General features: G+C 43.7%; 1 protein-coding gene across 2 annotated transcripts; it reads right to left on the minus strand.

The window, feature by feature from the left end:
- Window positions 1–1,692: 1,692 nt before the first annotated feature.
- SDHAF3 (succinate dehydrogenase complex assembly factor 3) lies at window positions 1,693–27,405 on the minus strand. 2 transcript variants are annotated; one of them, XM_082194051.1, is made up of 3 exons: window positions 27,268–27,405; window positions 24,249–24,506; window positions 1,693–2,022 (listed from the first exon to the last, which is right to left on the minus strand). In XM_082194051.1, exons 2-3 carry the CDS (start codon window positions 24,429–24,431, stop codon window positions 1,819–1,821), a joined length of 387 nt encoding a protein of 128 aa, XP_082050177.1. In that variant the 5' UTR covers window positions 24,432–24,506; window positions 27,268–27,405; the 3' UTR covers window positions 1,693–1,818. The 2 variants fall into 2 exon arrangements, with proteins under 2 accessions (XP_082050177.1, XP_082050178.1); XM_082194052.1 differs by lacking the exon at window positions 27,268–27,405 and adding an exon at window positions 27,076–27,249.
- Window positions 27,406–27,627: the final 222 nt, after the last annotated feature.

Genomic DNA, 27,627 nt, shown 5'->3' on the forward strand with positions numbered 1-27,627 from the left:
ATAATAGAGATGCTGTATTTACGCACCTTTAACGTCATTGTCGTCCATGCTCTTTAACAAAGAACGCGACTGCAGGCAAAGGTTTGAAGAATGATTAACAAAGAAACATCTTTCTCATTCATAATGGCAAATAAATCCTGTAGTCTGGATCCAGTCCGAGTACCTGCTGTTAGGCTCTAAGTTATCCTACAGAACATACTGACTCACTCACTCGTTTGCCTGAGAAGGAACTGGGGCAACAGCAACAATAGAAGGACTTGGGGAGGCATCACATTATCCAAATATTAGTCATCCTCAGAGTAGCCCCACTGAAATGAATGGAGATGACTAACTTAAGTCCATTAAGTTCAATGGGTTATGAGTTAAGTTCAATGAGTAGAACTTAGTTGGATACAACCTTCTGTTCCGGGAAGAGGCAATACTGTACGACAGAAGTGGGGATCTTGAGGGAAGGCACATTTACTGCAAAACATTGTAGCAGATATATCATCCATATATCATGTGTGTCCAGTCTACTTAGGCCTCCCTGCATGGGGCTGGGAACCTAGATAGACTCGGTTCCGCATCCTGATATATGTATGTATGTATGTAGTCCCCTTCAGACTGAAGCCAATCACACACCTGCTAGAGGTATAGGCCTTGGGGACAGACCTATCCACTCATTCTCACTGGCTACTTCACGCATTCGGTACCTGCACATGCGGAATGCCTGAAAGGGGCCCGTGTTCTGCTGCGCTACAAATTTAGGAGGCAGAAAGTGTAGTCAAACCAAACATAAATAAATGAAAAATGTCGTTTGCCGCAATCCAAAAAAGGCATTAACAGCAGTCAATGGCATGTGAAAGTTAATTAGTACAAAAATATGAGGCTAATTAAGTACAGATGTAATGATTTTTGTAATTAGGAAAGAGAGAAAAATTAATACCAACATTAGCTGCCATGACATAAAACTTCAGCATAATAATGACGATCCAAAGATTCTTCCTTCCAAACGCTGATATTGGAGTCTTAGCTACTCCAGAAGATGAAGATTTAAAATGCCGTAGAATCAAAGAATTGTAGAGTTGGAATTTCATTTTTAACATCAGTATTAGAGCAGAACTCCTGTGTAAGAAACTGTGCAGTCATGGATTCAATGATATAACTGCTATTTTTTGTCCACGGACTGTTGATCAATGGAGTGAAAAAGCAGACAATAGATCAACAAAATAATTATATATATGCAAACATATGTATTTTTATAACTAATGCAGCTTTCTGACAAACTGACATACTTCTGAATAAGATCATTCAAAACAAATCACTGATCATTTCTGCTATGCCCACTGCAAAAGCCAGCTTCCACGAAAGAATTCTGGGAGTTGCAGTTTGTTAAACGTTCTGAGAGATGATAGGAGACCCCTATTCCCCTCCCAGAGCAACAATTCCCAGAGTTCCCTGGGAAGGGCTGTTCAACCATTTGGGGAATATATACTAATGGGCTCTTTGCCCAGAAAATCCAGTCTTAGCACAAACACATTAGTTTTAATCCCTGCACTATTACCACTGCCCCAGGATCTGACAAATTTAACAGAACCAAAATGTTCCTTTATTCTAAATACTAGCTAGGCTGTAATTAATATAAATGGGGCCATGTGTATTTCTAAATATTTGTCATACGTATCCCTGGAGGCCGAAATAAAACAGAAAGTGTGAACATCAGTTTCATTTATTCTTTGGAGGGAAAATCTCTTCCAAAACAGAGCTAAAGAGGCACCAAAAACAAAACAAAAACAAAAAACCCCACCACCCTACTTAAAACATATCCAAAGTAATATGTCAATTTTTGTGATCTGTCTCATCCAAAATATTAAACTGTCTCTTGGGTTTGGTAGCTTCTTGCATCAGTTCCTGGAGCTGCCCAACTTGCTCATCTCGTAGGGCATGAAGCTTTTCTTCTGGGAGGTGGGACCCAAAACGAGGATGGCTTGTAGAGTTCTGTGCCTTTGGGTTAGTTTGTTGCAACAGCGTCGCTGCATAGTTCTAAAAAGAAAGAAAAAGAGGAAACACTTCAGGGAAGTTCACTAAGAATGAAAGCTTCTCGCTCTTCTCGTCCCTGAGCCCCCCTAAAAACCCCCTCTCTTAAAGGGCAGGGACTCTTTTGAACAACCTGGGAGCTGCTGGAAGGAGGAGGTGATGGGAATTCTTTTCCCTTTTATTTGTAAAGAATTTTTTATTTCATTTTAGAATATATACAAAGCTGAGGGAACAATTTTAATAACCAGTGAAAATTAAAACATAAAAAAGCAGAACTATAAAACAGGCACATAAAATAAATACAGTTGCATATGGGTTAGGTAACAAAATGTGGTCGTGAAAGAAAGCAAGAAAAGCAAGGATAAGAGTTAAATAAATAATGTTAGGGTTATTTGGTTGCCAAGTATAGTTCCAGATTTGACAGGCTTGTGCTGATGGTTGTCTTGAAAATGATGGTTCTGGTGTATATGTAACTAAAGGAATTCCAAATCATGTAAAACATGTCTGAGGGCTCTAGTCCATGTCAAAATCTCAGATTCTGTGTAAATTTCTCCATCACGGCTATATTCCAGAGGGAGTAGAACCAAGAGTCCAGTGTAAGATTTGGGGCTGTTTTTCATTGAGTTGTGATCACTTGTCATGCTGTCAAGATCATATATAATGGCAGGAAAATGGGCTTCAGAATCCATAAACCAGATCAACAGGACCCCCAAACAATGTAAGAAACAGTAAATATGGATGGTGAAAATAACAATGTAGGTCAAAAATTCCCCCTTGAAGCTGAACCTAGAATGAATGTATTAGAGCAACATTGACGAGATCTGTGGATTGTTTCATTAGTTTGCCAAAGCCAAAGCAGAAATGAAACTTCTCATGAGTGGAAAATAGGGCCTTAAAGATGTAGGGCTCAAGCAAGCCACTATGGTCCTGCAATTCAGAAATAGCTTTTCAATTTAGCACTGGAAATCCAAGACCATGGATCACCCTAGGTTTGTTGTTGTTTTGTTTTAAATGGCTCTATGCATTTAACATCCTTTCCACACATACAACCTATAGTGTTGCGGTGGTACCAGTCCTACTTGGATTGTCGTTCCCAGAGGGTGTTGCTTGGGGAATGTTTTTCAGCACCATCGAACCTTCAATGTGGGGTTCCACAGGGCTCAATCCTATCCCCCACGTTGTTTAACACCCCGCTGGGTGGGGTTATCCAGAGGTGTTGTCAGCAGTATGCTGATGACACTCAGCTCTATTTCTCCTTTACATCTGCAGGTGAGGCAGTGGAAGTGCTGGACCAGTGTCTTGCCTTGGTGATGGACTAGATAAGAGCCAACAAACCGAAGCTCAATCCAGCTTAAGACTGGGGCACTGTTAGTGGGTGGTTCCTTAGACCAGATGGGTGGGAGATTGCCTGTTCTTGATGGGGTTACAGTTCCTCTGAAGGAGCAGCTTCGTAGCTTGGGGGTACTCCTGGATTCTTTGCTGCCGCTCGAGGCTCAGGTGGCCTCAGTGGCCCAGAGTGCCTCCCATCAGCTACGTCCCTATCTGGACAGGGAGAGCCTAGCTACTGTTGTCTATGCTCTGGTAACCTCAAGGTTAGATTACTGCAAAGTGTTATATGCAGGGCTGCCTCTGAAGATGGTTTGGAAACTTCAGCAATTGCAGAATTCAGCAGCCAGGTTGCTCACCAGAGCAAGACATTTTGAACATATTACACTGATCCTGGTCCGACTGCGCTGGCTACCAATTAGTTTCTGGGCCCAATTCAAAGTGCTGGTTTTGAGCTATAAAAAGGCTCAGGACCACAATACCTCAAGGACTGCCTCTTTCCATATGCACCTACCCAGACCCTGAGATCATCTTCTGAAGCCCTTCTTCGTGTGCCTCCTCCTCGAGAGGTCTGGAGGGTGGGAACACGAGAACGGGCCTTCTCTGCAGTGACTCCCCATCTGTGGAATGCTCTCCCCAGGGAAGTTCACCTGGTGCCTTCATTATACACCTTTAGGAACCAGGCAAAAATGCTCCTTTTTAACCAGGCCTTTGGTTGATTTGATTGACATCCTATGCCCTTTTTAAATGTGGTGGGCTGGGGGGGGGGGTTGGGGGGTTATTGGGTTGTTTTATTTTGATTATATATTTTGTGGTTTTATATTTTGATTTTGTTCTGTGAACCGCCCTGAGACCTCCAGGTATAGGGCGATATATAATTCAATAAAAAACCAAATAGCTGGCTTTAAAAAAATAAAAATAAACCCTTTAGGTTCCCAAACTGGTCCGTGGACCTCTGCTTTATTTAGATGATCTGCAACGTGTCTATGGGTTTGTGGACAAAGATGGAAGATGGCACATTCCTTGCATTAAATATTCATATTGATATTTAATTGCACTTTTACTGGTTCTTTTATTTGTTATATTGCATTTGATTGTGCTATAATTTGAAGTCTGAGGAATTCAAATGGTAATACAATAAAGTACAATATACAATCAATAAAAGACACAATATAAATACAATTGAAAGTCATGCAGGCTCTTGCCCAGCGCATTACAATTGCTACAACAGGCAGAAAAATCATTTAAGTAGTCCTTCAAGTCCCTCAGCAATTTTTCAAGTGTTCCATGAAGGAGAAGAAAGTCTTAACAACCACTACTTTTGTACTCCGTGTTTGACGCTCACGATGCCAGCCAATTAAGTTTATTTATAAGTGTGGGGGAGTGTAACATCTTTTGCATTACCTGATATTCTGTCCTCCTATCTTGAGGTCAATTAGGCAAGATCTGACCTTTGTCCATATGATTCTTTATTTCCTTGGTGATAATTGTGTCCTATACACAGAAGCAGTTGTGTATTTTGCTCCAGCAGCTTCTAATATTAGAGCAGAATTTATTAAGGGGGATGTGTAATGGTGGCATTGAACAGACATGGCGTTATAACTGCAGTATGGCAGGGTCTTCTGTTTATGTTCCTGCTTGTTGCCATGGTAGCCATGAAGCGACTGAGATAACAAGGGACTTGTTTTATTTAAAAAGCAGGAACTATTGACTATTTTCACAGATAATTTATCGAAAGTTTGTAATGGTTTACCCCCCCCTTATATATTTATTTATCTGCTGATGTTTCCCATGTTGAAAACAGCTTCACACTCCAGGTAGTTAAAACATGATGGGCGGTAGAGAAGCATCACTGTTTATAGAAACCTGTAGTTGGCCATCGGCTGCCAACTACATTTTGGTATGTTCAGTTTGATTCCCGAAGTATTCTATCCAAATCCATTCTGGATCAGTCTTAAATCCCTTGTCATGATGTATATATTTACCAATAAACCCCATTAACTCACACACAGTTATGCACACTTACGTCCCATTGCTTCTTTATTTTCTATTCTGTGCATGTGTGCCTAATTAACTGTGCTCTGAATTTTGGCTAACTTACTTATAACTTAAGTATGTGAAGTGGAAGAAGATGATAAAGATACATCCTTCCTATCAACGCAAATAAAAAATACCAGCATACAGACTATAGCAGAGGTTGGGAACCTCAGGCCTGGAGCCAAATGTGGCCACCCGGTTCTTTTTTAACTGGTCTATGTGACTCTCTTATGGCCACACCGTTTCCCAGCCCTCCTCCACTCCCTTTATCCAATGGTTTTGCCTGGCTCTGGCCTTGAACAATGATAATGCGTCCTGCTTGTCTGGACAGAGAGATTTGAGGGTGGAGTGGATAATGGTTCTATTCATTGCCCCACATTAATTTTGCCAGTGGTATCACCCACCATGGTCATGTGGTTCTCAGAAGCTTGTCCTCAGCCTGAAAATTCTTCCCCATCCCGGTCTAATAATAGTAATAATAATAGTAATAATAATAGTAGTAGTAGTAGTAGTAGTAGTAGTAGTAGTAGTAATAATTTTATTATTTATACCCTGCCCATCTGGCTGGGTTTCCCCAGCCACTCTAAGACACCAGAAATTTTAAGAATACATTCATCATATCCTTTATATAATTGTATGCTCGGCTAATACTTTCTTAAGATGCGCCTTTAAGAAATTTTATTAACAGCTTTCTTTCCAACAATGTTGATTCTCTTATCTTTTTAACCTAATCATATATCCTGCCAATAGATACATTCTGAAGCAATTGTTTCAAACAAAGTTATTCCTCTGTAATCTTCATAAGCCTCATTGCCCTTCATCTTACTGATGTATTTTGATAACAGTAAACGCTAGAAACATTACCAGCCCGTCGGGTTAACTTGCTATATTTTCTTTTCACTTTTGCAATGGCCACAACTTCACAGCAGCCCACACTCCGTAAGTAATTTAAAAGGATGTATTAAGATTTCAAAAGAAACACTTAAGTAGATCAAATTATAGAATCAATTAATGAAGCTAATTTGAACTGACAGTTACTTTGCTTTTCAATTTGAACTCCTGTACCAAGTCACCAACAGCAATTTATCATCAGGTTATTTCAAGCTGCCTTTGTTAGTGAAATGAATCTATTGAACATATCACGGGGTGAGTGGGTGTCCCCCCCTCTTTTGGCAAAGGATGGAATGCTTTTCTGTGTGTTTATTTCCTTTGCTTTTAAGTAAACAAGGACCGCACGCCATCCACCCACTGTGGAGATTTGCCAACCACATTGTCTCATCACATTTAGACAGTCTTTATCAAACCATGTCACAAGTGTTGTTGTTGATTCCTTGATCTTTAGCAGCATCAGTCAACACCGTATGGGAAACTATGTGGACAAGATTTACTTATGAGAATCAGCAATGAGGCATGATGGGAAGGGAGAGCCTACTTAATACCACTTTCTCATTCAACACAGATAAGGGTATGGAAGAGATGAGCTCCAGTCTCCCTCAATGCTCTTGCCTTGAGAAAATCAAATTACTGTATTGTTTGTGTTTGGATTTCTTAGTGGAAAGAAGTCTAGCCTCCTGCCAAGCTCATGTACTCCATCCTAGTTCCTCTTTGTCCAATGCAGATCATTTTGTTTCCAGTTTTGATTAAATGAGCCCAACAAGTTATGGTTAATCTGCATCATGAGTACAGATAAAACTATCACAAGTACTGCTATGCCACTTTTCTGGCAGATGGGTAGTTACTGCTTGCTAGGAGAGAGATGGGGCATGGAAATGGCAGGGGGTCAGTGCAGTGCAAATGAATTGGCAGGGACAAAATAGATGCTCTCATATCCAGCATTTTGTGCCTTCCGGGAAGTAACAGTGTTCTCCTCCAGTCAAGCTGCTTCTGAAAATTGTGAATAAAATCATAGATGATTTTGAAAATGAGCGTTAACCTTGCAACCCCAAGCTGGTGTAAACTGAGGTGTTATTTCATTTTCTGGCACCTATGGATTCCATTACTTATGGGAGCCTTTCAGACAACCTAACTCCACTTGACTCCTGCCCATAGGAAACTACAAAAATCAGTACGTATTGGGGAAGTGGGGAAGGTTGTCTGAATCCACCAATACCTCCAAGGAGTCGGGTGGGGGAAAATGTGTGGATCTGCCCAGAAATTCAAGTATCAAACAAATTCTTGTTCCACTGCTTGTAAAGGATTTCTGGTGCCTAGAAGGGTTATGATCAGCTTTCTTACTTTCAGTCTTTGAGCAACTGAAGTCAATGACAACTAAGTACTGAAGGAAACTTAGTTCTCAGTGTTCCATAGTCAAGAAGTAAACCGGCCAGGTATGAAGCTCTCCAACCTTAAACAGCAAGAATGGCATCCTTGTAGGCTGGGATGTTCAAAGAAACCAAAAGAGAATCGGATGCTCCCAGTCCATTGGGGGGGGGTGTGAATCTAGTACTGTACTAATTTGGGGATCCTTTTAAAAATTCAATTGATAGAAAGGCTTGCGCAGTTCAAAGACATTTGGAGCTTTGAAAAGCATCACTTCCGCACTCTGGGTATTTCAAAGTACTCCACATGCTAATGCCAAAGAACACACAGCAGCTGAGTTGTATCTCGCCAGAATACTGAACAAGTCAGACAGAAAACCCTGTGGGAGTGTTCACCCAAAGAAATAAGCACATGCTTATTGGGTAAAAGAACTTTCCCAAATCATGTGAAAATATTTCCACTGTACAAATCCACAACAAGCACTGGGGAAAAGAATAGGAGAGCTTCCTTTAAAACTTAACTTGGGATCTACTCAAACTGACCACCTTGTTTTGAGCTGAAGTCTAACTACAGATTTCATGCAAATATGTACACTGTTTTAACGTTGTGTGATGGTCTTTTGCTTGAGAAGGGGAGGAATGTAGAGCACCCCACAGCTTCCTGTGGTCAGGAAGACAATTCCTACATCTCCTGTGTAAAATCTTGTTTTGCACTGAGTCTTCCTGTTGTTTGTTTGTTCATACCACACATTTCGATGGATTTCCCCATCACTTTCCTAACCGCAAAAAGATGGTGGGTTTTTTCCCAAGTAGGTTTGTTGCACTAGAATACCTGAACTGGGCAAACTTAAATTTATCAGTATGCACTTAGACCCAGTATGTTTTTAAATGTGCCAAGAAAATACTGCTTCCAAGCCAACACCACTGACTTCCCAGTTGCCAGATCCAAAATATAAACATTACTGATTCCAGATGGCACTTTCAATTCATATAATCCATACATTACTTTGACTCAGTATTCAGTCTCGCTCTTGTCAAGAACAAATATTTTATTTCCACAGAGAACTGCGTTCTGCTTTTACTGTCACGAAGATTCATTGCAGGGAGAAGCCAGATGCATGAGAAATGATCGCAGGGAAGGACATCTAATCCAATTGCAACACTGACTTCTTTTTTTTAGGACAGTATGAAAAAAATTAATCCTACTGACTACAGAAACCCAATAAGTGTGTTACATTTTTGTTGCAATGTGCACATCCAAAGGATTGGCCCGAAGCAGAGCTTTCCAAATTCTGTGTCACGACACATTGGTGTGTCAGCTGCATTGTATAGGTGTGTCGCACAAACGCTCTCCGTGCTCCTCCCGGGGCTAGTAAAACTGAATTACTGTGTTGCAAAATGATGCATGTTGAAAAAGTGTGTCACCAACATGAACGATTTGCAAAGCTCTGGTCTAAAGTATTCTTAAAGCATTGTATTAAAGAAAAATAGGATTGCCAAATATTTTGAGCTTTCTATAGCATGCCTACCTAGGCACCTGTAGATGTCTGATGCTGGAGGATATGAGCTGCTGTAGCAACTCCTATGTACTCCCTCTTTGGGCTTGCTACCTATCCCTCTGCCTAACTTGCCAAGAGACACAAAGCAGATGAAGAACAAAGAGACAGATGAAGGGCTCAGGAAGGTGCCAGGTGGGAGCAGGTGCAGCTATCTCATCTACTGCATCACTGGCTGTATGTCCAGCACCCAGGTTGTTATGTGGCAACCCTACTTATATACCCCAAGGATGGGGAATATGTGACCGTCCACCTACTGTTGAATGCCAACTCCCTTTAGACCCCCAACCAATGTAGGCAACGGGCAGGGATAATGGGAGTTGTCATCCAACATCTGGAGAGATAATCCATCTCTGCCATACACCCTTAAATAGCAATTCTAAAACATCATTTGCCTTTCCAAGCATCCTGCACTTTCCCAATAGTTTTCTCATTGGGGAAGCAAAGCAGCATTCTTCTCCATGTGTTATTTATTTATTATTAGATTTATAGCCCACCTTCCCTGCAAGGAGCCCCACTGAACATTTCCAAGTGAAACACACACAAATTATGCTGTTATATACTGAATATTTCTAATTTCCAACTTAATATACAGGAAACACAATAATGACTACTCGTTAGGAAGAAGCACAGAAGAGCTCAAAAGAGATAAAATGTTATGCAAATGTTGATTCATTTATATGCAGGAGGCCATTCGTCACGCCTGGATTTCAATAGAAGTTGTAAGGTTAAGCCTGCCCCCCCTCTTTAAGTTTCGAAAAAGGAAAAGCTTTCAAATACTCTTTAAGCTCTTGACAGCAATCAAACAATGTGGGAGCCCTGCCTCCTGAAAAACTATGTAGCTCTGGAAGCTGCAAATTAAGGAGTGTTTAAAATGAATACACCTTCTTAGAAATAAAACAGAAATTTCAGCTTCTTCTCCTCTGCCTTAGCTGCCATAGCAACGTGACTTACTCTCATACAATGAAGCGTTCTCTACCTTTGCAGCCCTGAACTAAGAAAAGTTAAGCACGGTGTGTCATATTAATGAGTTTTGATTCACTTAGATACACCAACATTTTGGTTATAGCCTATAGCAAGGGAAGGGGACCTCTGGTCTGCAGCCTAGTTGGCCCAGCACATAAACCATGCCCACCTGCCCCACACACCTCCCCACACCTGAAATCAGGTGACACCAGGTGTGGGGCAGGTATGGGCACAGCTACAGTTAAAGGGAGCTCCTGGTTGTTCCTTTGAAAACAGAGCTCCCTGGCAGCGCCAACAGGGAGCCCCTTGGGATTCGGGGAACGTGCTTCTTCCAGCACTTTAAACCACTTCTTCTTACTTCAAAGTAAATGTGCATAGGATTGATGGGGTGTTAGGGACTGACTCCAAGCACAGATCCTTGAAAGACTATACAGTCATACCTCGGGTTACAGCCGCTTCAGGTTGCGTTTTTTCGGGTTGCATACCGCCGAAACCCGGAAGTACCGGAACGGGTTACTTCCGGGTTTCAGCAGTTGTGCATGCGCAGAAGCGTCAAATCACAACCCGCGCGTGCGCAGACACAGGTTGCAAACGCTGCGGGTTGCGAACATGCATCCCGCACGGATCACGTTCGCAACCCGAGAGTCCACTGTATTCCACTGCGATCAATCGCACTTACTTCCAAAGAAACAAATTCTACATACCCCCTTGTGCAAATTAATTGAAACAATGTAGTTTATTGTACAAAACTCACATATACATAATTAACCAATATGACCTCTGCTATTTTTCAGCAGCATTTTAACACGGTTTGGCACAGTCTACTAGTTTCCAACAGTCATAGAATCATAGAATCATAGAGTTGGAAGAGACCACAAGGGCCATCGAGTCCAACCCCCTGCCAAGCAGGAAACACCATCAGAGCACTCCTGACATATGGTTGTCAAGCCTCTGCTTAAAGACCTCCAAAGTAGGAGACTCCACCACACTCCTTGGCAGCAAATTCCACTGTCGAACAGCTCTTACTGTCAGGAAGTTCTTCCTAATGTTTAGGTGGAATCTTCTTTCTTGTAGTTTGGATCCATTGCTCCGTGTCCGCTTCTCCGGAGCAGCAGAAAACAACCTTTCTCCCTCCTCTATGTGACATCCTTTTATATATTTGAACATGGCTATCATATCACCCCTTAACCTCCTCTTCTCCAGGCTAAACATGCCCAGCTCCCTTAGCCGTTCCTCATAAGGCATCGTTTCCAGGCCTTTGACCATTTTGGTTGCCCTCCTCTGGACACGTTCCAGTTTGTCAGTGTCCTTCTTGAATTGTGGTGCCCAGAACTGGACACAGTACTCCAGGTGTGGTCTGACCAGAGCAGAATACAGTGGCACTATTACTTCCCTTGATCTAGATGCTATACTCCTATTGATGCAGCCCAGAATTGCATTGGCTTTTTTAGCTGCCGCGTCACACTGTTGGCTCATGTCAAGTTTGTGGTCAACCAAGACTCCTAGATCCTTTTCACATGTACTGCTCTCAAGCCAGGTGTCACCCATCTTGTATTTGTGCCTCTCATTTTTTTTGCCCAAGTGCAATACTTTACATTTCTCCCTGTTAAAATTCATCTTGTTTATTTTTGCCCAGTTCTCTAATCTGTCAAGGTCGTTCTGAAGTGTGATCCTGTCCTCTGGGGTGTTAGCCACCCCTCCCAGTTTGGTGTCATCTGCAAATTTGATCAGTCACTGTTGATTTTCGGATCCCTGTACCACACTTGAATCAGTGCCTGAATGAGCTTCTCCATAGTCTTACAGTCTACAGCACGGAGGCGACTTTTGCATACAGCCCACAAATTTTCAATGGGATTTACGTCTGGGGAATTCCCTGGCCAATTAAGTACCTGTATTTGCTGCTCTGTCATGAATTTCTTCACCACTTTCGATGTGTGACAGGGGGCTAATTCCTGCTGCAATATCCCAGTACCGCCAGGAAACCTCTTTTTCAGCTCTGGAATAACTCTCTTTTGTAGAACCTCAATATATTGTGGCAAGCGCATCATTCCTTCCATTGGCTGCAGGCTTCCGACACCATAATGATCAACTGACTTTTCGTGTTTGCTTTGAGTAAAGGATTACAAGTAAGATAGAAAACATGCTTTGTTTCAATTAATTTGCACAATGGGGTATGTGTGTGTATTTAAAGTGCCTCAGAATGCTGCAGACCTAGTCCTTTGGGTTACTCCTTTATGCACAAGAAATTAGTTATTACTTTTCTTTTTTCTGTTATATATATATATATATATATATATATATATATATATATATATGCAGGTTTTGGTGTCTTCGGGTGTCTTCCCGTGTAAGAGTCGGGGTGTCTGTGCGACGTTTCGACGAGGTCTCACTCGTCATCTTCAGGCTGGTGCTTTCGGCTTCTTGTTACTGGAACAGAGCAGAGTCTGGTGTTTGAGTTCCTATAAATACTGTTGAGGGGTGTGGTGTATAGCCTCCAACGTTCTGGGCAGAGAGGAAGTTCCTAGATTAGTGTGCCTTTTCTTCTTTTGTTCCTTAATTACTTGAGGGATATCTTGGGTGATTTCATGAGTGATATTCTGAATACCACTGGGTGGGTCATTAAGTGTAGATTAGTTGCTAAAGCTTTCGTGTCTTGACCTCTTGAGCTTGTGAAGAGTTTTTCTGAGAAGATGGCTGTGCTGCATTTAGTTGTGCTCTGGCTTGGCTTCGTGTATAGGGGCGAGCTGTGGTTTTGTGCCTTGTGCCAGCCAGATCTGTGTAGGGATTGCAGGGGGGTGCAGCATCCGGAGGTGCCACTATAGTTTGGCTACTGGATGGAGTCTGTAATATGTCTGTGGAGAGGGTCTGGGTTTGGGTCTGGTGTGGTTGATTGGTGACGGCGTTCTGTGTGCCTCTGGTTCTGGTGTCGGTTTTTGTGGGGAGGGCTAATTTCCAGATGTCTGGCAGGCGGGACGTGTCGTCACGCTTGTTCATGTTGTGAGGGTGTTTCTCTATCTCGATGGCTTCCATGATTATTCTCTTGTGGTGATGTTCCATGTTAAAGAGCAATTTGGAATCTGCAAAATTAATTTCGTGTCCTGTTTCTTTCATGTGTTGGAAAAGAGAGGAAGTTTTTTCTTCTTTTTTGACGGCATTCTTGTGTTCTGCGATACGTGCATTTATTCGTCTGTTTGTTTGTCCAATGTACGTGGCTGGGCAGACTTTGCAGGGTATTTCATAGACCCCTTGGTTTTCCAGCTGGATTTTATCTTTTGGGTTTCTGAGGATATTGGCTATTTTTTGGTTGGTGCAGAAGGCTGTTTTGATATTGTGTTTATGGAGGATTTTGCTGATTTTGTCTGTAGTGTCCTTGATATAAGGAAGGAGGGCCATGCCATTGTTTTCTTCTGTGTCTTGGTTTTTGGGGGGTGTTTCTTTTTGGATTAGCTTCGTAACCCTGTTTTTCTGGTATCCATTGGCGATTAACACATTTGAGAGATTCTGTAACTCAGTTGTCAAGTGGTCTTTGTCAGCCAGGCGTTTGGTTCTGGAGATGAGAGTCTTGGCTACGGAGTTTATTTGTGCAGGGTGGTGGTGTGATTGTGCATGTAAGTAGCGGTTGGTGTGTGTTTTTTTCCGGTAGATAGTGTGTCCTAGGGAGCCATCAGGTTTTTTGTAGATTAGGACGTCAAGAAAGGGGAGTTGGTTGTTGTCTTCTATTTCCATAGTGAATTGTATTTTGGGGTGTAGGCTGTTGAGATGTGTGAGGAAGCTATCTAGTTTTTCTTTCCCGTGTGGCCAAATTACAAAGGTGTCGTCAACATATCTGAGCCAAAGTTTGGGTTTGTGTTCTGACTTGTCTAAAGCATTGGTTTCAAAGTGTTCCATGTACAAATTTGCGATGACCGCTGAGAGGGGTGATCCCATAGGTGCTCCTTCTATCTGTTTGTATCTTTGTCCATTGTGGATGAAGTACGTGTTGGTTAGGCAGTGGTTGGTCAGGTCCAGGATGTATTTGGGGGGGTTGTATTTGTTTTGAATGGCTGTCAAGGCTTCATTAATGGGCAGGGAATTAATTTTAGTAATGTATTCACACACACACAAGCAGAAATATGACTACTGATTTTTCTTCCGCACAATATCTGCAAAACAATTTTATCTAAAAAGCCGAAGTGTCATCAATTTAGAATTTCATTATCTTCCTGGAGAAATGTTTACCACTACCGCTCTCAGAATTACCTCCTTCGTTCCAGTTTCTAAGGAACTGTTTCGATGCTATCTGGACAGAAATGCAAACAAATGCATACATTGGGGGGACGTACCTCGTATGTTTATAAAGGCTGGCAAGCACTGCAAGGCATACTACACTCTGGAAAGCTTTAATTAACCAATGGGATAGACTAATTAGGAGAAGAGCATGACGACGCCAACAACGGAGCAGACTCTGAACACATTTGATGGGGCAAAAGAACAAAGGCACTAAGCAGAGACCACAAACCAAATTCTAAGCATCTATTCACACAGCAATTAAAACCCATTACACGTTATTATCGGTTTTCCACCAATTAAGCTCACATGCAGTTCTTTGTTATTAATTCAGCTGCTAATGGATTCTATAAAGCAACATCTACAAAATATCTCCCCTGATAGATGCATGTCCAGATCCAAATAGTTATGCACATAGGAAAATAGCAGCCATGAACCACACAGAAATCTAACACGTATATACATAGACTCAGATCAGAAGATGAGAAAGATGGCAGGTCATTGTTTCATAAAATGAGAACTAAGCAGGCTTGTCTTTAAATGTGAACTGAACTTCTCTTGTTCCTGTACCAGGGTCAGGATTAGGGAAAGCAGGCACAATCCTGGTACAACTTCTAACATGGGTACATATGACATATGTGTTTTCAGTTCATAGAGTCCTTTCTACAGGTCAGTGTGAGAAGCTGCTGTCACAGACACTGTTACGTTGGCGGGGAGAAAATCAGGGGAGAGAGGTGGGGGAAGAAAGAAGTGGGCAGTGGTCTTTCATTCTTTTGCTTAGTGTACTTAGAGCCAGTGTGGTGTAGTGGTTAAGAGTGGTAGTCTTGTAATCTGGTGAACCGGGTTCGCTTCCCCGCTCCTCCACATGCAGCTGCTGGGTGACCTTGGGCCAGTCTCACTTCTCTGAAGTCTCTCAGCCCCACTCACCTCACAGAGTGTTTGTTGTGGGGGAGGAAGGGAAAAGAAGATTGTTAGCCGCTTTGAGACTCCTTGAGGTAGTGATAAAGAGGGATATCAAGTCCAAATTCTTCTTCTTCTTCGTGCGGAGTTTTTGCGTCAGTGTTGCGAGGATAGGTTCTTGAATGAAGACCTCGTTCCCCCCAAAAAAATCCCAGAGTGGAGCAGCGGGAGGCAACCGGCGGCCATTTACATGCTGCCATCACTACAGAGCCCATCATCCCTCACCCTGGCCATGCTGGGAGTCGGAGTCCAAAAACATCTTGAGGAACACGGGTTGCCCTCCCCTGACCAAGTGTAGGCAATCAGGAGTGTTGCATAAACTGCATCAGATGGTGGAGTTGTCTGTGTGGTGTTGCTGTGATCTTAGCTTTGTAGCACAGGCAACTCCTCGCTTACAGGAGGGTTACGTTCCGGGCCTCTGCGTACATAAGTGAAATGCGTGTAAGCGTGCAGCTTCCCACCCAACAACTGTTGAGCGGGGTAGTATGGCAGCAACAAGAGCTCCTGCACACCAATGGGGAGGCCTTGCGAGTATTTTTTGGCTCACTGGCGTCGCCTCCTCCCAAGCCACAAGGACTTCCCAGCCCTCTTCCGCCATTTCAGCTCGGAATTTATGTATTTATTTCCCAGTGCTGCATGTATGCGTGAGTCAACCGCGCATAAGTCGGGTGTGTGTGCCTGTACAAGCTATTTCTGTCAAACACGCAGCGATATAATGCTATTCTTTATCTAAAAAAAAAAAAATGCAAACATGTTCAAACCTATGAATTAAACCCAAAATGAATAATATCCAACATGGCATCATCTATTTCAAAGTGCCAAGCGAGAGAAAATGTGTTTAATTCTCTATCAAATTAAATATTTATTCTCCGCCAAGGGAACAATTAGTGTGTCAATCCATTATGTCTTTCTCTAGTCTGATAAGGAATTGCCGAGTTTTTATACATGGGGGTTTTTTTCAAAGTTTTTTTTTAAAAAAAAGATTTATCTGTTCCAGTTTGGCAAGAGACAAATTCAAGGACGATAAGGCGATCAATCAGTGCAAGTGGCTATTTTCTACCTTACTCTTGGAAGCAGCATGCCTCTGCATACTAGGTGTTGGCCAACCTATGTGCTGTTACTTCCCATAGGCACCTTCATGTATTCTTATGGAAAAGATCGGACTTTCCGCAACTTTGGGTCCCTAAATCTTGTTGGGACTATAATCCCCAGCCAGCCTGACCAACGTTCAAGAGTGGTGGGGGCTGCAGTCCAAAAGCAACTGTGGAACTCTATGTTCTTCTCCCATGTTGTAGCCAATGACGGGGAAGCTTGGCTGGGTGGACCACTGGTCTAATAATGTCTTCCTCACCCAAATAATGTTCTTTTTCATCCAAAATATAATCTCGGCGTATACTAGGCTTCCTTTCCCATTGACCTCCCTGCCATGCCGTAGTACCATGTTGGGCGTCTGAATTTAATGCAACTGAAGTGAAACTCGACGGTTCAAATTAAATGCTCTCCCATTACATTTACTTGTCACCAGAAGCAATCGGGAAGGTTTCTGATGCTGCACAGAACACATGAATTCTCCTGAAAAGAGCAATTCAATCACAGTCCTTAATACGGTGGTGAGGAAGAGTGGGGAGCAGCTGTCTCTATGGAATAGTCAAGAGTTATTCTCTCTGTAATAGCTGCCCTGCTCGGAGATCCTCTTTTTTTTTTTTTTTTTGCTAAGGTAATGGCTCGCAGGGCTACTTCTCTAATAGTCAGGAAACAGCCTGACACCAGAGGAGGAAGTTCAGAAAGAGGTATCTATTAAAGCTTTTAGAACTGCGTTCAGATTCCACAGAGAGCACTCCCTAATCTGAAGACGGCTACGTAAAAGTGACAGCTCTTGAGAACTTGATAGCGCAAGGCAAGGAAGAGAATAGATAGGCGCATCTGAGAAAATGGGATACAGAGCCGACAACTAAATTCTCATACCATCACTGAAGCCTAGTTGTGACACTGATTGTGGGGAGGGGGGGAGTCCAATTTTGGCAGAGCGGTTGCCTTTGAATCAGAAGCCTTTTTCTTCCCTAAGCGCTTGCATATTACGAAGACTCTGGTACAGACACAAGGACTGCAGCATTCTCATAAACACATCAGAGGTGAAGGATTGAAGCAATTATCCGTTTAATGCTCAGATAAGAAAATAGTTCGTCTTTGGATCGTAATATGTTTCGCCGGTAGTTTACACCAACTTGGACCCAAACCACTAAATCAGGATCATGCCCGTGCTTAGAGGAAGGATGTTGCGGGCCAGGTAGTGTAGGGGGTGATTTCTGACAATTCGTTATCATTTATAATAATATCCCGCCCTTCCTTCTGAAGAGGGCACAGGAAAGCAAACACATCAGCATAAAAAGGATTCAATTAAAAGTAAAATAACGTATTTATTTTATTTTTTAAAAACTTCAAGTATGTCTTCTCCCTGAAAAGCTGCTTCAGAGGGTTAGGCAGGGGGCACCAAAGCAGTATTAGAGATGCTGCAAGGGGGGTGGCTATCAGAGGAAGGAGAATCTGCCAAAAAAATGGCTCCCTGACTCTCCAAAGGGAGTCTTTATACTTCCACAGATGGGACACTCTGGATCCCACCTATAGACCACACACCCATGTCCCCAGCTTTAGTTTTCAAGACCACTAGAATCACTTATTGCAATAAAATATATTAGTTAGGTAGATAGCAGTTGTTTTCTTCTAAAGTGCAAGACTTGTCCCATGTCCACATTCACCCCCTTACTGTCTTTATTTTGACTAAAGGCATGCAAATCCTTCAGCAATATATCAAGGAAAACTGTACTTAGTGTTCCATCACGCTCACTATGGGGCTGGGAGGAGTCATTTTTGAGTTCTAGACTCTTAGTCAAATAGGTGCTTGTGGAAAGAAAAGAAAACTGGACCAAACATCTCTTTTTGTAAATGATACATAAAGTAACTGAACACTGACAGATTTTTTTTTTAATGTAATTGGCTAAATTATTTAATTGTATTCATTTTCTCTCTCCCTCTCTCTCTGAAACTGCAAATTAAGCAATACAGATCTGATCCTAAATAAAAAGTTTTCTTTCGTGAAGTGTAATGATATAAGCCCAGCTCAAAACTCATTTAAATCAAGAAGACTCATTCCCAAGAGACTAGCTTGGATCATTATTTGAATAATGGCAAAATCAGAAAAAGGGAGAGGCGATACAAAGGATGAAAGTTACCGCAGCAAAATGGAGCCCATGCTGCGTAAAGAAACTTATTGTATCCTAAATATGTATTAGGCCTGTACACTCAGAGGAGCAACCGAATTTCCCACCGCGTCAGTGAAATCACAATGAGACCTTTTCGTGATGCCTTGGAGCTTTTTATATCAGAAAGCTTTTTAAAAACATCCCCCAGAGGGAAAATCCTTTCACACACACTAGCAACATGCTAAAGCTATGGTGGCTATTATTTAGCCTCCAAAGTGTTTAGGAAAAGCCGCATGTTGAAACCCTAGCTTTGTTGCTTCCATCCTAATTCCTATTATAACGAACTGTATTCAAATTAAAAGACTGTTGCAGTTACAGTGGTACCTCGGCTTACAGATGCTTCAGATTACAGACGCTTCAGGTTACAGACTCCGCTAACGTAGAAATATTACCTTGGGTTAAGAACTTTGCTTCAGGATGAGAACAGAGATTGTGCGGCGGCGGCAGCGGGAGGCCCCATTAGCTAAAGTGGTACCTCAGGTTAAGAACAGTTTCAGGTTAAGAACGGACCTCCGGAACGAATTAAGTTCTTAACCCGAGGCGTCACTGTATAAGGGGAAAAACTATAGTTCAGAGGAAGAACACATGCTTGCATACAGAAGCCTATACTAAGAGCCAACTCATTTATTTATTTATTTTAAAGGGCATCTAAAAATCACAGAAACCAAGAAATGTTGAGCTGGAAAGGACCCAAAGAGTCATCTAGTTCAACTCCCTATAATGCAGGAATCACAGCTAAAAGGTATGGGGATGGGCCATAGCTCAGTAGCAGAGCATATGCCTGGCATGCAGAAGGTCTCAGGTTCAATCCCCAGCGTCTCCTGTTGAAAGGATCGAGTAGCACAGAGGTGAGGAACTACAACTCCCACCACCCTTGACCACTGGCCATGTTGGCTGGGGTGGATGGGAGTTGGGAGTCCACAAGCATCTGGATTTCTACAGGTTCCTCACTCAGCTCTGTGCTACCTGTCAATGCAACAGGTTCTCTGCTCCTGGCATCATAGATAATGGGAAAGGCTCTCTGCCTGAGAGAGAGTCCCTGCCTATCAGAAGAGACAACACTGGGCTAGACAGACAGGAAGTCTGATCTGGTCGAAGGCAGATCCCAGTGTTTCCGCATTTATGGAAGCCTTTGGGTGATGCTGGAACAACAGAGCATCTGGCGATGCTTGCTTCTCAGGTCAAAAGCAGCACTAATCAACCCCACCATGCTACGGATCATGATGACAGGCCAGAGCAGCTCTTGCCTGACCCGCCTTGGCCACATCTGTACCCAATTCATGAGCGCTGTGAAACACCTGGCAAAGGCCGTTGGTGCCACCGTGTGGAAAGCTCCACAAATTGCACACTGATAGGACAACATCACCACAAAAGACCCATTAGCAGAAACCGGTCAATTGGTTGTGGTGGCATAGCTGCCATTTTAAAAAGCCCACTCTCCTGTTGTTCTGGAGCTGGGGTTGTCATCTCCCAGGGCCGGTCCTAAAGGCCCTACCTAATCAAAGTCCTTTTCTTTAATCTCTAGGGACCTTGCAACACCCACTGCCTTGGGAACAGATTGTAGTTCAGTGGTAAAGCATCTGCCTGGGTTCAATCCCCAGTGGCATCTGCAGGTAAATCTGGGTGCTTGAAACCCTGGAAAGCCACTGTCAGTGTAGGCACTACTAAGCAAGATAGACCAATAGTATGACTCATTATAAGCCAGCTTCCTATGTTTGTCTAAGGCAGGGCTTCCCAAACTTGGGTCTCCAGTTGTTTTTGGACTAGCTGGAGACCTAAGTTTGGGAAACTCTGATCTAAGGAAACAGAAAGTGGTCACTCCCAGACCAGGACCACAAGAAAAATTACTCCCATGCCTTTCCAGTGTTTTGCTCCCTTGCTTTGACCCCCTGGGCTCTTCAACCTTGGGACCTCAGATGTTATTAGACTACAACTCCCATAATCCCTAACCAGATTAGCTAATGGTCAGGGGTGTTGGGGTCTGCAGCGCAGCAAACACTGACCTTCGACAGGTGGGTCAGGATCTACTTACTTGGGTGTCACAGCCTGATTGCAATAGCAGCACTACAACTATTCATATAGATATGGTAATAATAATAGTTAAGCAGTGGCTTCCCAAATGCATCTTTGAGTCAAAGGCAAGTCCTAGATCTGAAAAAGTTGAAGACTACTGCAGTAAAGCATGACGACTGATAGCCTCAATGGCAGGGGAAGCCAATGTGATAAGGCACACAGATGTTCCTGGACTCCAACTCCCCACAGTCTTAGCTCGAATGGCCACTGGTTAAGGAAGGTGGGAGTTGTAGTCCACAACATTTGGAGCGTACCACATTGGCTTCCCCCTGCTATCTTGTCAGATACTCCATCCGCCGATGTAACGCCTCCCTTTTTTCCCCCTTCAGGAATCTCTCTTTGGCCTACCTATGATCCAGAAACAAATAAAGTGTTCTCATTTCCATTTCCACATTTTCAGCATTTAATGCTGAGTAAGAGAGCAAGAATAACATAATTACTTGTAGGTGTACAGTAAAGTGTCTAAAGATAGCCTCCACGACAAGAAATCTGAGACTATTTTAAAAGGTGGGGACTGTATAACTTATTGTTTCATAGAAAACCACGGAAATATGTATCCAGTTTCATTTAATTCTTAGAAACAAAAGGAAACCTGAGCAATGCTTCTTGTCTTTAGTGGGGTTGGTATTTCTTCACTCAGCACAAATCCTGGAGTATATTAAGTAACTCCCAGTTCTTTTTGCAAAGGAAATAATGCATAGAACCTAGATGGATGCACATGGAGCAATGGACCAGTCAGCATTATTTATATTAAATATGTAAGTTGAGGTTCTGGCTACAGAACTCCAGGCAGTACACTCACTTTTGCATTATCCCTACTTTAGCCAACTCTATCTTACATAGTGTCTTTTTTCTGCAAAACAATTGAATTTTCAGTTTGGAGTGGTAAGAAACAAAAGTATGCAAGCAAAAAAAGCAATCTACTTTCTTACCCTGTAAAGCAGTGATGGCGAAACTTAGCCCTCCAGCTGTTTTGGGACTACAATTCCCATCATCCCTGACCACTGGTCCTGTTAGCTAGGGGTGATGGGAGTTGTAGTCCCAAAGCAGCTGGAGGGCCAAGTTTGGCCATCACTGCTGTAAAGGCTTGCACAGATGAAGAAATGTTGACTCAGAAATCAAGTCGGGTCAGGTCACTATAGCAACAACCACACAATCTCCCCTTTGAGCTTCAAAATGGTGATGCACATTCTTTGGCTAGCCGTGTCTTCCAAATCTGCCAAGCTATGGTTTATGAACCACAGTTAACAACCACAATCTAGGGATCATGCTAAACCATGGCTGGTCAAAAATGGAAGCGAAAGTGGCCATGCCAGAAAAATGGGTTAGAAGGGGAAGCGCACAAGTCCAAGTCTTGCCTGTGCTCATCTCTGTCAGGATAAACCAGAGCCATAGAGAATTAAGTATTACCTTTAATCGTTATCATTAATTTCTGAACAAAACACAGTTATCACACACAGGGCTTTGCATGACTTGTGGGCTGTATGACTTATCAACATTAATTCAATAACACTCTTGGGTAATAGCCACGATCAAGTCACGCATGCCAACTGCCTCTTTGTAAAGAGTGCCAATTATTTTAATTAAAAAGTAAGCATGTATTATATCGGAAGAAGGATGTGCTAATAATAGATGCTGCTGATTGGATCTACCTGAAGAGCAGTATTTCCTCATAAACAAACAATACTTTGTTTGTACACCTCCCTCTGGCATGAATACTTCCCTGTGGCTTTCAAGATAGGACCCATTAATCTGAAAGCAAGCCTGAAAACATAAAAAATTAGCCTGCTAACCAAGACTCCCTGCTATTTCAAAGCTAAAAACAACCACACACCAAAAAAATCAAGGCTGGGAGGAAGGGTATGCAATGCTTTGTGCCCTCTGCGAGTGTTTTTACCTAGCCAGAATGTGTCTTCGAACTATAAAAATGTCCTTTGCTTGCTTGGTTAGAGAGCAGTGTTCGAAACTCCCATTGTTCTAGGTGCATTTTGCAACAGGGAATTTCATTAGCGCAAGAAGTTTCTGAGCTCTGGGCACAGCACTGCATCTAAGTTTTCAGATTAAAACTGCAGAATGGAAGGAAAGGAGGGCCTTTTTCTGCCTCCCCACTTCCAGCTACACTCTGAAGACTGGAGAAGAGACCCTCTTAAGAATATTAGCACGGTGGGAAAGGGAAGGACTAGACCATGTGAAAATTGAACATAATATTTTAGCTGCATTTCATTCCTTTTCAGCTTTGTATTCTCGTTATTAAAAAAGCACGCCTAGACATTCTGTTGTTGCACCCATAACCTAGGTTTAAGGTGCCATTTAGCTCCTAGCTTTCATATCTCAGTTTCCAACACTGCTAGAGAGAGGCATAGAAACCTCTAACATTCATATGGCAAAACCAAAGGAAACAAAGCACTGGGCTTGGAGATCTGAGTTCAAATCTCACCCACCGCCATAAACTCCCTAGTTGGCCCTGGATAAGTTCAACAGGATAAGCCGTGGCTAAAAATGTGGAGAAATTGGGGGGGGGGACTAGTTTTCTCTTATTTTTCTGGGTTTCTTTCCAGGACTTCGCGTCTTTAGTAGTGACGTGTCTGAAAATGAATAGTTGTTCTATAGCTTTCTGCACACCTATAGTAGAAAACACAGAAGGAAAAAAATCAAAGAGGTGTAGGTTTGGCCTTACGCAGCCCAACCCTTCCTGTGAGTCCTTGCAGGAGCACTCCTACCCTTGAGGGTGGCCCAGCTGGGGTTTGACTGCCCAGATTAGGAGCCCTAATCAACACAGGTAGCGGCTGTGGAGACATCCAGCCCCACCTGGTTGAGGCAGGTATAAATAGTGCAGGACAATGTGGTCAAGTAGGAAGAAGATGATGGATCAAATGCTGTTGAGGCTGTCTATGGCTGGATCTGGTGTTGTATGTGGGTGAAGGTCTGGTGGAGGAAATAGTTTATTTGGAATTGTTCCTTTGGAGTTATTTATCATTGTAAGGTGGTTTACTGTTTGAGAGTTTTTTGTTGTTGCTTTTGTTGGAAGAGGTTTTCCTAGTCTGTTCAAATAAAAATATATTTTCCCTCCTATTTTGACTACCAAATATCCTTTAAGGAACCTGCAGTTCATTGGCAAAACAACACCTAAAGTGTAGATAAATAATAATAATGTCAGCAGATGCACTTCTTACACAGGAGTATTCAAAAGGCCAGCAGACACTGGCCTGGTTCACATGACACGGTAAGCTTTGTCTACAGCTCGTGGTTAAAGAGGAGAGTGCTTAACAATGAGTGTGTTCAGATGATGAACTAAGCTGGGCCTTGGCTTAGCTGCAACATCACAATTTGCTAAAAGGACTGCCGGGGTAGCAAAACAAGTGCAACCTCCTCTGTGGGAGCCTGCATGTTTAAGCATTCACACTAAACCATGATTTGTCTTAACTTTATGTGAGAAAAAAGGCCGATAAGATATACATGTACAGTAAGACAGACCCTAATCACATCCCCATAAACTGAAGCAGGGCAGCAGAAGATGAAAAGATACTTGCCTCCCATTCCCGCAGGAAGCATTGAGCCTCTTCCGGACCAACAGATCTGTGTCTCCTGAACTCATCTTTCACATACTGGTCTCCCAGGGTCTTCAACTCCAGTGGCAACGCTCGGTGCAACTGCAGGATCTTCTTGTACAAAGTCCTTACCCGGGAGACATGATGGTTTAGGCTGCCTGGCATAACCGCTGAAAAATGCCACCAGGCTAAACAGGACTATGGGGGGTGTTGCTGGTTGCGTCTGGGCCAATGTTCGCCCTGGGGAAATAATTTCAAAGACCAGTAAGTTGGATGAAGGAGAGAGAAGGGGCAGCTTTGCCATGGGAGCATATTCATCCAGTGCTTTTCAAGCTGCACTGGCTCCCGGTGGAGTACAGGGTCAGATTTAAGGTGCTGCTTTTGACCTTTAAAGCCCTTCACGGCCTAGGACCCTCGTACCTACGGGACCGCCTCGCCTGGTATGCCCCACGGAGAGCCTCAAGGTCCATAAATAACAACACGCTAGTGGTCCCAGGCCCTAAGGAAGTTAGATTGGCTTCAACCAGAGCCAGGGCCTTTTCAGCACTGGCCCCAACTTGGTGGAACGCTCTGTCTCATGAGACCAGGGCCCTGCAGGATCTGATTTCTTTCCGCAGGGCCTGTAAGACAGAGTTGTTCCGCCTGGCCTTTGGATTGGAGCCAATTTGATTCCCTCCGCCCCCCTTTTTCTTTTTTCTTTTCCTTCTCCTGCAATGAGGCTTCATTTTAATATTTTAATGTTCCATTATTTTAATGTTGTATTTTATTTTTGTTTTTAAGTTGTAATCACTCATCTTGTTTTTATTATTGCTTGTAAGCCGCTCTGAGCCCGGCCTTGGCTGGGGAGGGCGGGGTATAAATAAAAAATTATTATTATTATTTATTATTAAATGTCCGCTGCTGAACTTGGGGGTGAAAGTGTTAACGGTACAATTAGGGATGGTAGGGGAGAAATTAGATTTGAGTTTGCATTTAAAAGATAAATCTAAGTTGCACTTTCTGAAACAACATACAAACTGAAACCAGCCATCCTTTCGAATAACTCTCCAGGCTTTCAGACAGGGATTTTCCCCCCAGCTCTAACTGGAGATGTGGAAGATTGAACCTGGAAAAAAGCAGATGCTCTCTCACTAAGCCAGGGACCTTTCCACTGCTCTGGGAAATGGATTGACTGTTGAACCATTCTGGGAATTGCAGCTCTGTAAGGGGACTAGGAGTCTCCTGATAATTCTCAGCACCTTTGACAAACTACAGTCCCCAGGATTATTGGGGGGGAGGTCATGGCTGCTTAAAGTGATAGGATACTGCTATCTACTTTCTCTCCAAAATGCTCAGGGAGTCCCCCAGATGGAAGAGGGTCTCCACTTCAGAATAACGTGGAAACCTGTGTCCAGACTGGAGCACTTCAGGCTGTCAGTGGGGTGGAGAGAGAGAAAGAAGGGGAATGAAGTGTTTGACTGCTTGTCTCTGCACAAAATTAAAACAAAATCCCCGTACACAGAAAGCTAGCATGTTAGGAAGAAGCATCAGGCTGTTTCTCTGTGTATAGGGGGTGGTTTGGCTTTGTTTTTAAGTGAAGGGTTTTTCCAGCCGCAGTTTGTTGAAAGATGTGGAGTGTTGTTAGGGGACCCCTATTCCCCTTGCAGAGCTACAATTCCCAGAGCTCCCTGTGCAGTGGGATTGCTTGTTAAACTAGACTGAGAAATATAGCTGAGGGGAGTAGAGGCTTCCTAACCACTGTCAGTGCCCTTAGCAATCCACATTCCCCTGAATTCTTTGGGGGAGGTCAAGACTGTTTCAAGTGGCACCATAGTGTTTTAAAAGTATGGTGTGAATGTGGCCTAGTACAGACCAGATGCACACATTTTGCTTCAGTCAAACCTCGGTTGTCAAACGTATCGGTTCCTGCACTCAAGCAGAAGCTGCGTCGGACGTTCGGCTTCTGAAAAACGTTCAAAAACCAGAGCATTTACTTCCAGGTTTTGGCATTCAAAAGCCGAAACGTTCCAAAACAGAGCCGTTTGGGAACCGAGGTTTGACTGTACTCCACTTGTTCCTGAGAACTAGGTTTTTGTGTGGTCTGAACAGTTTCTCACAAAACCCTGTGAAATAAGTGCCCTGGTTTGCTGTGTGCCAACCCAGTCACATTTGAGAGGTTTCAGGGTGGCAATTCTATATATGTCTCCTCAGAAGTAAGCCCCAATTTTATTCAAGGGAACTTACTCAGCATAGTCAGTACCAAGTTTGTTCCTGCCAATCATCTGGCTCCATATAAGGCAGAGAATGGGAACTCTAACCACACTTTGGTGTATATAATCTTTAAGCAGAGTTTGATCAAACAGTGGTGGAAGCTTGTCCTTTGCTCAGTTTTAACTGTAGCTTGGATGGATTAAACCGCAATTAATACCACCCCCTAGTGGAAGGACAGGGGACCTGCAGCTTTCCAGATGTTGCTGGACTACAACTCCCAGCATCCCACACCAATGGCCACGCTAGGAGGGGCTATTGGGACTTGGAGTCCAACATCACCTGGAGGCCCTTCAGAGAAACCCATGCTTCCCTCTCACTCTACCTGCTGACACCCGGGTCAGTGGAAGGCTGTGATCCTGCACACCCCCAGTGGGACTTACTCCCAATCAAGCGTGCGGCAGATGGCTGCGTAAAGAGAGGCGGCCGATTCAGGAGTGAGCCCTACGGATCACGGTGGGGCTTACTCCCGAGCAAACGTATCGGAAACCACGAGTGGGCTGCGGGAGAGCGTGTTTCCACGGAGCCCCTGGAGCAGCAGACTGAACTGTGGGGCGCTTACTCCGGACCAGACGCCGCTATGGACACCAAACGGCGGGGATCCAGAAGAGATCGGAAGGCGTGCAGCGGGGGGAAGCAATCCTAAAACGCGCGCAAGGAAAGGGCGGGCGTCGCAGACTCGCAGCCCCAGATCCTGAGGCCGCCGGGTCTGGGAAGGCGACGTCGGGGGATCCCGGGGCCGCGAGTTCGTTACCCGCAAGGCGCTTCCCAAGGGCAGGCCGGAGAAGGAGCAGCCGGGTCGGGTGGCTCGGAGCCGGCGCAGTCAGGCTGGAGCACCGGGGGGCGGCATCGCGCCTTAGCTCCGCCTCGGAGGAGGGCAGGGCTGGGCAGGACGTCTCCGCCCCTGCGTTGCGCTTTGAAGGACAGAGGTGGTGGGGAGACCGAGGGAGCTGCGATTAAGTTTCTTTTCTTAAAGAGAGAAGGACCCATCCTAAAGCTCTGTGCCCCGATGGGTATCAGGACGCTTGCTCCTTATTGCGTTCCCCAAAGGGCACCATCCGCCGCTCACGCCTGCAAGAGGGAGGTGCCAGGCTTTTTTGCGCCCTAGGCAAGG

This window comes from Podarcis vaucheri, assembly GCF_965113315.1.
Source record: "Podarcis vaucheri genome assembly, chromosome: 12".
In the NCBI taxonomy this organism is placed as follows: domain Eukaryota; kingdom Metazoa; phylum Chordata; class Lepidosauria; order Squamata; family Lacertidae; genus Podarcis; species Podarcis vaucheri.

Excerpts from the sequence above, each read along its gene's own strand:
- SDHAF3 (XM_082194051.1), bottom strand. The coding sequence starts at position 24,431 with ATGCCAGGCAGCCTAAACCATCATGTCTCCCGGGTAAGGACTTTGTAC. Across the intron at positions 2,023-24,248 it reads GCTTCCTGCGGGAATGGGAG|AACTATGCAGCGACGCTGTT; the intron begins GCAAGTATCTTT and ends CTTTCTTTTTAG.